This window comes from Parasteatoda tepidariorum, chromosome 6 (genome assembly GCF_043381705.1).
Source record: "Parasteatoda tepidariorum isolate YZ-2023 chromosome 6, CAS_Ptep_4.0, whole genome shotgun sequence".
In the NCBI taxonomy this organism is placed as follows: Eukaryota; Metazoa; Arthropoda; class Arachnida; order Araneae; family Theridiidae; genus Parasteatoda; species Parasteatoda tepidariorum.
The window spans coordinates 9,572,103-9,584,137 of NC_092209.1; the positions used below are offsets into that span (position 1 = coordinate 9,572,103).

The 12,035-nt window shown below is 31.3% G+C and overlaps 1 protein-coding gene across 1 annotated transcript in view; it reads left to right on the top strand.

Moving 5' to 3' along the window:
• LOC107451644 (potassium channel subfamily T member 2-like) overlaps window positions 1-12,035 on the top strand; it is a 339,135-nt gene that overhangs the window by 322,931 nt on the left and 4,169 nt on the right. The window contains exons 24-28 of the mRNA XM_071181980.1: window positions 5,028-5,139; window positions 6,629-6,730; window positions 10,186-10,269; window positions 10,660-10,791; window positions 11,699-11,822. Of these exons, the coding sequence (XP_071038081.1) occupies window positions 5,028-5,139; window positions 6,629-6,730; window positions 10,186-10,269; window positions 10,660-10,791; window positions 11,699-11,822 (554 nt within the window). The remainder of the gene's footprint in view (window positions 1-5,027; window positions 5,140-6,628; window positions 6,731-10,185; window positions 10,270-10,659; window positions 10,792-11,698; window positions 11,823-12,035) is intronic.

Here is a 12,035-nt window from a genome sequence, read left to right on the forward strand (position 1 = left end):
AAAAAAAAAAAAAAAAAACATGCAAATTTAACGCTTAAAAAATTGCCTAAAAATGCATCTTATAATTCGCCCCCCCCCCCCCGTCCTCAATGCTCTAAATAACTGGATTATCACAAAGGGGGGAGTTGATATGTTTTTTGCTTATTAAGGGGGCGACAACGTTAGAAAGGTTGAGAATCTATGATCTAGTGTTTTCTAACTCATCTTCCAAGTATGCTTGCTGCCTTCTATTGTTGTACAAGTTAATTCAAGAAGTTTTATAAGAATTTGCGTTTTGCTTCAATTTTAGTGTTGTGGGAGAGTTCTAAGCGCAGATGCTGGTACAAAAGCGCGTCATTGCCCAGATGAAAGTGTTAATAGATTTTCTCCTTTTCGCCAGTCACTTCTACATTTTTTGGTGCCAGTGGCATTCTTCAATCTGCAAACATTTTATGATCATCCCGAATAAAAATACTTTCAAATGAATCAAAACTTCATTTTAATCAACTTGAAAAATTGCATCAACTTCAGACAAATTTTTAAAACATTTTCATGACGAATTGTAATTTGACTGCTACTTTGGCGATATTTACTAAACACCATGTTAACATTTCCTCCAGAACTCGGAAGTTTGAAGGTACCAGAAATAAAATCATTTCTTGCATATTTCCGGGAAAACATAGCTTCTATGATTTATTTATAACGTATGGGTGATTCTCATCGAAATATGACAAATCATTGTCCCTTGCTCCAAGATCTAATATTATAATACTAAAAGAACTTTTTTTTGAAGAAAAAAAAGTAATAAATAACTTTGCTGTTAGCATTTTAAAATAACTTTGCACTAGCATTGGCTGTTTTGTATACTTAAAAAATTTAATTGAATATCAAAATATCACGTTCCTGGCATATCACAAATTTATTTAAATATCAAAATGTCATGTTCCTGGCGTATCACAAACAATATTTCCATTAATAACTAGCTTCAAAACTTCCCATACATTTTTTAAAATCTAATATTTTTTATCTCAACCTATGTAAGCATTTCTAGAATATACGCTGAGGGTATTATTTACTAAAACTTCGTTTAAAATAATTTTTTCTGTCAATAATTTGTTTGTCACATGAAAATCTGTCATTTTTCTGGCTACTTTTATTTAGTGATTTATAACCAAAATAGACAGAGCCAGCAATCAATACCTTATGGTAATAGATTGATCAGATAGATCCTATCTGAGCATGGCTTATTGCATAAATAAAGAACCAACTTTCTGGTTCAAAATCTATTTCAATAAATTTTTCAAGGTGAGTAGAATTATATGTTGTCATTTTCCTGTCTTCTTGAAATCATTAATAACATAAACTACATGCATTTATCAGAGTTATTTCAAGAAATCCTGTTGTTTTCTGCAGAATGTAAACGTCTTAGGCCAAAGTGTTAAATTAAAGTTAAATGCTACAAAATGGCAAATTTGTCATTATCCTGGCTGTCATTTTCCTGGCTTATGAATGAATGGACATTGACGTGTTACCAGAAAACTTTTTAAACAGTATATTGTAAAGAGGGAAAGCAAATATTAACATAATACCAAGTTTATGTATGATTATAATACGCTTGAATGTAATCAAAGTTATTTATTTATTTAATAATTAATTATTATACACCATTTTATTCTGTACATATCAGGAACAAAATTTTTTTTATTCTTTCTACAGGGAATAAAATAACTAATTTAAGCAATTTATGGTCCATGTAACATCAAAGATTAAGTTGAGTTACTTACTATTAACTCAATATGACTGCTTTTTAAACTTCTAAACTAATATGTCATCTTCCTAGCATTCAAAATTTGGTGAATTTCTATTTTTTTTTTCTCGAGAAAATGTCAATAAACTACACTGCTGTCTGTAAGACATTAATAAATGTAACTAAAGAAGTATACAAAAATAAATTTAAATTATTTTGAAGACTTTAAATGTGAAGAAATTTTTTGATTCGAATTGTCATGTTTCCAAAGAATCACCCTTATAACAGGCTCATGATTAGCATTTAGTGCATAAAGAGCACAAAAATAAAAACTCTGAATAACATATGAACGGAATTAGACTTAGAACCGATCTTAATGATTCAAGGGCCGAAACTTAAATTTGCTTTATTTAATTGCACTCATTAATTAGAGCAGCAGACAATATTTTAAGAAACAATATCAGTAATATAATAGCAAATTTTTTTTTAAGTTTCTCTTCCGTTAAATTCGAATTTTCTCCAATTCCCATGCTATGGTCAAGAGAGCGAGGTCAAAAGTTTAATTCTCTTAATTTTACATTTTGCGTGTTTCGCAATATATCGCTGAATTTTTAAGCTGATCGAAACATTTTACACACAGTTATAAAATTAGTTTACCCAAAGATCATTCTATGCGACAACTAGCTTTAAATAATTATTTATAATTTATTATTATTTTCTGTAAAAACGTTTCAAAAAATTTTGAATTTTAAGGTATGTGAATTATTAAATCATTTTAAGAAATGTAATTTTAAATATATAAAAAACCTACTGCTTCCTTTGACTTGACAAATGTAGGGATAGAAATGAGGAAATTCAAATTTTAGGACCTACCGGTTTAGAAAATAAAATATATTTATTATAAATTTTAATTTTATTGAAATAAATATATCCAAAATATCTGTAAAAACTCTTTTAATCAAAGTATCTAATAGCAATATATTTTGCTGGTAGATACTAAATATAAAAAAAATGAAAATATTTCCATATATTGCCTCATTTATGGAGATGGTTAGAAAAAGTTTATTTTCTTTTAATTTTTATGAAATTGTGATGATAATTAACATTAAAATGAATTTTTATGAGTTCAGAAAAATGGTTGATAAGCAATCTTCTTTTAGATGGATCCAATTTTGGATATTTTTTCGTCACTGATTTCAAATTCGCAATCGGTTTCACTCTACAAGATACAATTTTATGCAATTTAATAATATATTTCTCTACGGAATGTTTTAAAATTCAATTTGTGAGCCTATTAAGAGTTCCCACTTCTCTGCTACGTTGAAAGTGGTAGGAAGAAGGAGATAATACGTTTGCGATGCGATAAATTATATTAGTTTGTAATGGAAAAATAATCTATATTACTTTTTTCCATGACAAACGAATATTATTAATTCCTAGGTACCATTTAGCACGCACGTTCCTTACAAAAGGTATGCAACGACGTCACAGGCAAATAAAACGTAAAAAGTGGTAGAAATTTTATTTATTTATTATTTGTTTAATAACACTTCGAGATACATTTCAAATTGTTTTAGTTGAAATTTTAAGAAAAACCATTCTCAGAATCCACTTTCAATAGTAAACTAGAAATAGAAACTTCTCCGCTTTCTGCAAAATTCTAATAAATTAGTAGCGAATTGAAGAGTAAACTATGTAGAACTAGGAAAATTTCGCTCACTCTTTAAAGTTTTCGCCACGAGACAACAGTAATAATGTTGCATTTCTTACGAAACTTTATATTTTTAATATGTCAAATTACTTGTCTTGTATTGAAATTTGAGCTGGGCACCTGGGCAGAGCAGTGGCTCCCACCCCCTCCATCATGTTTCTCATATTTGTGATAGAACTTTAAGGTTAGTAGTCTATATGGTTGCTGTTATTGGGATTCAAGCACCTTGCTTGAATAAATAATAATAATGGAAATAATAAGAAGCAGGCTTGCTTTAAACTATGTGTGACTTTGAATGTAGATTGATGGTCAACGTGGGGAAATGCTTGATCAAGTTATCGGTATTATTGTTGGATCTGATGCTGTGGGTGGATTTGTGATTAGTTATTTATTTGGATGATTGTAATATGAGGGGTCGGATGTAAAGTGAGCAGCTATTGGTCTTAATTTTATGTTTTTTGTGTGTGTATGTGTGACTAATCCCCTCACTGTCTAGCGGCAGCTGGACATTATCCATGAGTTCATACACTCTCAAAAAATCCAGGGAAAGCAAAGGGTCCGTCGCGAAAGTCTCCTTAGAAATGCGAAGACAAGCTAGAATGTGCTCCGGAGACGCACTTTGCACAAACCGGGAAAACCCTGTTGCCATTGCAAAAGAAGCCACTCCTCAGGTGGCCGCTGGCAAATCTCGACAGCATCATCTGGTCAGTTCTATCGCAGAAAAGGCCAATCGAGCCCCTAGGACATCACCGCCAATACCAATCATGGGATGGAGGGACCTTCCAAGACTTTAAGTCGTTGTTTTTCCTGATGGAGTAAAGCTCGTCGAAAGTCGATGAGGCAACTGAATACAATGACTCAACCGAGCCCTGCTTTGCCAAGTCGTCAGCGACCTCATTTCCGTAAATCCCCAGATGCGAGAGAATCCATTGGAGGTGCACTTCGTGAACCACATTAATCTGTCTAAGTAATTTCAAAATAGTAAGTAATTTCAGTAATAGAAATAGTAAGTAATAGAAAGTAATTCTAAGTAATTTCAATAACATATGCTATCATTTTGTTGCTATAAAAAGATCTTCTTAAGAGTATATTTTAATTTAATCTTTTCTAAACAATGATTTGTTATTACGCAAATTATCATGATATGTTTCTCTGTTGTTCAATAATTGTAAGTGCGTCTCGTATAGAAACTGAAAAGGATTAAAAATAAACTTAAGTTTCGTTTATTGTTATTTGGGAAGATTTCTGTATCGTGATCTGTGGCAGAATAATCGCGAAGTCAAGCAACTTCCTAGCAGCACCCCCGAGAAACTAAAAGGAGGAGAAAAAAAAGAACATGCCAGGAAGGGACCAGCTAGAAAATTCTCGCTCGTAGCTACACTCCGGGCAAACATCTATGTGTTTTTTTAAAAACAAATTTAAAATTTATTGGGCTTCTTGGCGATTGTAGTTGACGCCACAGAGCACGATGTGGGAATATCCCCTGTTATTTCACAAACATTTAAAAAAAAACAATAAAAATTTGAATGATTCGATGTGAATTTGTAGTTTTTTTATTGCCTTTATTCAATATATTTCCAAACTCTGCAGATTGTTTCCAAGTGTTCGTATCATCACAGAGCTGAGCCAGTCTTGTAACATGAGATTCATGCAATTCAGAGCGAGAGATGCTTATGCCTTGCATCTTTCTAAAATGGAAAAAGTGAGTATCAAAAAGCAAATGTTTTTCTCAATTTTCAGAATCGGCACATAAGTTCTGTATGAAATAGCTGACAACGAGAGCCTGATTTATCTCGATTTGGTATACATTCAGTGTTGCTGCAGTCTGGAGAAAATGTTAAGAAATGTTAGGCATTCTCCTTTGCAATAATCGAATAATTTTACAAATTTCAACATGAACAAATATTTTCAAACTCAAATATTGTTAGATGGGAATAACAGACTATCTGAATCCCTAAAATTAAAATGAAATTATATTCTTTAAAATTTCAGTCAAAATAATGGAACATTTGTCACCCTACATTGTAATGTAACATCATCATATTACAATGAATTATTATGCCGTGAAAACTCTTACGTAGAAGAATTCGTCAGTATGATTTGTTTCGTATTATTATAATTCTGCGAAAAAGAAGTTCTTTCTTGATTAGAAGTTTCGCCAATATATTATTTTCAGAGCTTTCACATAAGACGAACTTTTCACCTTCCAATCGCCAATATATCATAAACTCTTACAAAAATTTAAACTGTTTTTGTGGAAAATTTGAAGTGATGAGCCTGCGAAGTGGAAGGGACCGGAGTGTGCTCCTTTTTAGCCCTTGTTAAGGCTATCTTTCAATAATATGCTATTTTTATAACTGCTTTCAGTTTGCCACACGACAGTTGTGTCAAGTTTAACCTATCTAACACCAGCGCTGTCTAGGCTTATTTTGATAATGGCGCAAGATGTCATCATATAGAAAAGCCACAGTTTTGTGAAACTGGAAAACGTTTGAGTCTAGTTTTTTAATATTTAATAACTTACTCTAATGCTGCATTACCTGGGCTCATAAAAATTTGCAATAACTGAGAATAAGGCAGAGATTTTGATAATTTTCATCTAGGTGGAAAATTGTCACCAAATTGGCGATTTTTTAAATAAAAGTTTAATAACTTTAGAATGTAATTAAGTTATTTGTCCGTTCTAAATCCCAGATAATTCTCTATGGCAGCATAATGTATATAGTTTAAAACCATAGCTTTGCTTCAAGTATAAGGCACTTAAACTGTGTCTTTTTTTTATTTTCCATAGCGGCGGAACTTCGAAAAACAACGTTAAACTGTTCTATCATAAAATACTCGACTTCACGTGCAAATCGTCGAGCTACAAAAACAGGAGAGCAATCCCGATGTTATCTTTAAAATAAGAAATCTATTGAATTGTTTATATTTAGATTTAAAACAATGGCTAACGCTTAACCCATCAAAAAATTCCAGTTTTTTTTTTGTTTTGTTTTTTTTGCCCAATCCGCTTGCCGTTGATTGCTATAAAGTAACCTTCCTCATGCTTCGAATTATATACATGCCAAATTTCATCGCTTTCGGTTGGATGGTTTTGGAGTCTATAAAGGACACATACACAGACAAACATTCATTTTTATATTTATAGATTTCCAAAATTGCTTATGCGTTACGTTTTATTTCTTGTTTAGAGAGAGAAGGATAGGGGATCTCATATATCGTACATGTTCCGTATTCCTTTTGCGGCTGGGAGTGTCTTCAGTGCCAGCATGCTAGATACTTTGCTCTATCAGGTAAGATTTAACTTTCAATTAGTTTGATCGATATTTATTGCTTGACGGCCTTATTTTAATTGTTGTTCATCAAACTTGACACGTTGAATGCCATGGGAGTCACTAAAATTCCATTCAAAAAGACTGCAGCTTGATTGGCAATATTCAGTTTAACCTTAATTAGAGCAGAAATCAGTTGTTTTCCTACTACTAGAAAATTAATTGCTCTAATTGTATATCATTACCAGCATATTTTCTAGCTAGTAATTCATGCAATAGAAAGCAAGCAGTGGAACTCAAACAACTAAACTGTAACTGTAACTATTAAATTTTTCAGAGTACCTAGCCTGAAAAGGCTATCTGCTCTTTCATCTCAGTTGAATAGGAGGAGGAAGGGGAAACAAACAAATTATTATATAGAAATTAATAAAAAAATTATTATATAGAATTTTTAAAATGATGTTTAAAAATTCTATATAATAATTTTTTTTTTGCAAAGAGTGGTAGATTAGTTTTATGAAAAATACTTCAAATCAAGTTTTAATTTTCTTGGTAAAACTCTCAAATAAGGAAGCCTAACGCTGATGAAAGCGAGCATAGTTTGCTCAATAGTTTCAGTTTAACACGTTGAATGCCACGGGGGTAACCGGTGACCGGCGACGCCAAGATTATTAGAAACGCATAATTCGAGTAAATTTTTGTTTTTTATATTATTATCGTTACTAAAATGGTTTGAAGAAATTAATGCTATATAGAACACGCAAAAATAGTTTTATTTATATACACAGAGAGGCCAACTTACTCCGGACAACGAATAAATATTTTCATGTGTTTACTAATTAATTGTGATTCTTGGTTTAACAAATTCAATTCAGTAGATTTTCATTCATCACTATTTCTAAACACTTCGTAGGCTTATATCAGTGTTTCCCGAAGTCAGTATTTTATGTGTTGTACTAATATTTGTGATGTAATTGAGCTCTGGAAATTGCTGTATTTTCTGAAAGATTCTACCAATAAATTTTTGAATTCTTAAGGTCTGTTTTATTCATCACCAATTCACACGAACCCTTTGCTCGGTACAATATCATAGAAAAAACAATTTATACATTTTATTATGAATGTAATATTTATACAATAAACAAAATGATGTGAATATTTTGTTTCTCTCATACTATCTATACGAATATACAACGCTGTGAATATTTGTTCTACTCTATTGATAGAACTATTATTCTTACTATTTCATACTTATATTGCCCACTTTTCTTAAATTTCATATTTTATTATTTTTTATATTCATCACAAAACATAGATTGATTCAACTGAGAAACTATAATTAATTACTTTTCGTAAATCAATGGCAACTCTCAGATTCTCACATCTCTATTTAACAATCCGAAGAATTAGTTCAGATTTTTACAAACTAATATTTAAGCACTCATTCAAATTAGTTTGAATAATTCATTAATCATATTTATTGTAAGATGATCTAGGTTTGAATCCAAGGAATGGCTCTGTTCATTAACCCCAATGCTGACGTAAAATATCCTCAGTGGTAGACGGATCATAGGTTTGCGTCCTCTTGCCACCGGGCTGACCATGAGAGGTTTTCGTGGTTTTTCTCTCTATGAAACACAAATACGAGTTAGTTTCATCAGAAATACTCCTCGAAGGCAAGCTTGATTCAATGCTTGATACAAGAGTTTTCTTGGTTGTGCTCAATATTGCAAGGACGTTAAACATCGGTAGTCGTAAACCTAAAAATGGGTCGGCTGTTTAACGCTGTTTATAAATTTAAAATAAAACATATTTACTTTACTAACGGCGACAAGTAATACATCTGAAGCTGTGAAAATACTGCAAATGCTGTAAAAGATAAATAAATTTCTCAAATGCACAAGCGTTTCTTATTAAACAACCACAAGACTTTGAAGAAAATAATTTAAATTGGCTTACAAATTTTGAGTTTTAAATAAATCGGTTCAAGTTTACGAGCAATAAAAATTTATCAATGTTTTATTTTAATATTTTTGCTTAAATACCTAGACAACCATTAAAAACTATTTTTCCGGCAAAACAAAGTTTGATGCTTTACAAATGTAGGTACAATTTTCTTCAAGCAAGTACACTGTGATTGACTGAACATAATATAATGGACAATTTACCTTATCATAGAGGGCGACTTATACTGTAAGTGGGAAAGATTTTAGAAAGCAGTAGTAAACTGAAAATTGAATACTTGCAAGGCGTGGGTTAGCAAATCAGATACCAGACACGAGCGTGCCGTCTGCTACAGGTATCCCAATTAATTCTGATCCTAAAGGTATTTCAGTATGAACAATTTACCTTATCATAGTGGGCAACTTGCACGGTTAGTGGGAAAGATTTTACACAGCAGTAGTAAACTGATAATTGATTACTTTGCAAGGCGTGGATTAGCCAATGAGGTACCACACACAAGCGTGCCGTCTCTTGCAGGCATTCAAGTAAATCTGATCCAAAAAATAATTAATTATGATACTAAACCCAAGCCTTAAGATTAAAACGCCATACACGTCAACGTGATTAGATCCACCCACGCGTTTAGCTGTGGAAATCCCAAACAAGGTAAAAGGAATTTTCTAAACACTAAGCATCTTGCCAATACTTAACAACATAAGATCTTATCAAAACAAAAGTTTAAACTATTGATTTGCCATGCAGGATATAAAGAGAAATTTAAGAAGCTTTTTAAATCTAAGACTTTTATATTAACACGTTGAATTCCACGCTAATTTTACATGGCTTGCTCGTCTGGCCACACTTTAATAACTACAAACTAAATTTGCAAATTATACAAATTTTGCTAGTTTATAAAAGGTTTAGCATGACTATTATTACTTTTAAAAAAAAAGGTGAATTATATATACCTTCGAATTTTTTGAAAATAGTGGTGGATAAAAATCTACTTAATTGAGTTTATTAAACCAAGAATCACAACAATTAAGTAAATTTTGAATAAATCTTCTTCAATTCCATAAAAGAGAGTAAATTTTATAGTTCTATAACATGTTATACGCTGTCAGCCAGCTGTTTTTCATGGCCTAAGTGAAAGGTCAGTGTCAGCAAGCGGTGACAGATGAAGCCTAAATGTAATTTCAGTGTCAGCCACCGGTGGTTGACGCGGCTTACATGGAAAGTCCAGTGTCAGCCACCGATGGCTGATGCGGAGCTCAACGTGTTAAAGCACATTGTTGCTACCAGAAGAAACATTCTAATAAACAAACGTACAGTCTGATAGGCTTTCATAAGGAAATGCGCAAAATATTGATCATAAGTTATTTTTTTAAGTGATAATAAAACAAATTATTTGGTAGTTATAAATTGTATTTTTTTTATTTTTTTGTAATTTAGTTAAAAATTACGTAGTTATATAAATCAGTTGTAAATTAGTTATAAATTACTTTTTGTTAAATTTTAATTTTATGTTACAGGCTTTTGTGAAAGATTATATGATCACGTTCGTCCGATTACTACTGGGTGTAGATCAAGCTCCTGGCTCCGGATTTTTATCTTCTGTGAGTATATCACAGTATTTTTCTCAGCATAAGTTAAAAAGTTGTCTTTGAGAGCTTCAAAATAGATTTTGTATGCTCTCGGTGACCTAAATTAAGAGAACACTAATTCTACAAAGATAAACAAAAAATAATATTTAATACTTCTAAAAAAATTATCAATGATTTTTTCCCTTCAACGTTTATAATAAAATACATTTTATTTACTCATTGAAACCAGGCTAAATTTTTTGCTATTTTGCCAAATTAATAAAGGTTAATTTATTGTAAATTTTAAAAGAATAATTTCTATTAATATCTTAATCTTAAATAATATTTTAAAAACTGCGGGTATAAAAATGGTTCGTAACTTCTTCACTCCATAAAATATTGAACTTTTTTTTAAATTTTCAGATCCGAATCACTAAAGATGACCTTTGGATCAAGACATATGGTCGATTATACCAAAAACTCTCTTCCACAACTTACGAAATTCCTATTGGAGTCTACAGGACTCAAAAATCTACACTGGCAGAAACTACTTCAGTACGTTGCTTTCATTACCATATCTCCTTCAACAATTAAAATAATTTATTAGTGTTTGTGTATTTAGGCTAGCAATAGTCTTTTCTTATTGACAATAACAAATTGCTATACATAACATAAGTATTTATAAGGCAGTATTTATAAAAGTAGTATATATTTTGCCTAAAGAAAAGTACTAAATTTCAAGCGTATAAATAGAAGTAATATTATGTATTTTTAATTTTTACTTTCGTTTCTTGTCACAAAAGTTTAAGTATTGACATGTATGGTCTACTCAGACTACATGTAGCATTCCAAACTTTCCAAATATTTTCATTAATTAAGGTAAAGACTGAGGTTTATATACAGAATTATAAATGTGTCTGTGGTAGAGATAAACAGGTAACTATTGTTCAAACTATTACTAATCTTTTGAACAGTAATAGTCTTCAGCAAACCTTGTTGAGATTATAAATTGTATATAAACCTCATTCTTTACTGTAATGTTCACAAATTACAGCAAAGAATGAGGTTTATACACAGAATTGTGAATATTTCTGCAAGAGATAAAGAAATGACTGCACTTTAAACTGCTATTAATCGTTTGAATAGTAGTAGTCTTGATTTACAGTAAATCTTGTTGAGACTATAAATTGTAGTATGTGATTACTAGGTCGTCGTGTGTAGTCTAAAGTGACTAATGCTATAGGAAGTTTAGAATTAATATAATTTCATTAGTGCCATGATTGGAAAACTGTGAGTTGTGAGACATGTTTGATATTTTTGCGCTTCGTGAGTGGCTTGTGTACAAGCACAGTTTGAAGCAGTGGTTGCCGTTAGTATTTTAAAATCCTCATTTAGGATATAGATCCGTCCAGTGCAGTAAACTGTAACTGATGAAGGTTTAAGAAAATTTTTGTCATTCCAGATGTCACTCGATCTGATGGATGACGAAGATCAAATCGCCATTCGAACAGATGTTGAAAGGCAAGAAATTGGAAATTTGGTGCGAAATAGAATGAAAGATCTCTGTTTACCTACAGAAGACTACGGTAGGATTATTTTCATTCTTTACATTAATTACTTGATGAAACTATAAATAAAATCAAAAACAGTTTTAAAAAAATGGAAATAGCTGATTCCAATGATCTTTCTATTTTCAAGAAAACGCGTATACGTCATAAAAATGCCTATTTTTTTTATTCAAGAAAATTATGTAAACAGCTGTGTGTACAATAAATGTATTAATTTTTAGTGTTTGAATA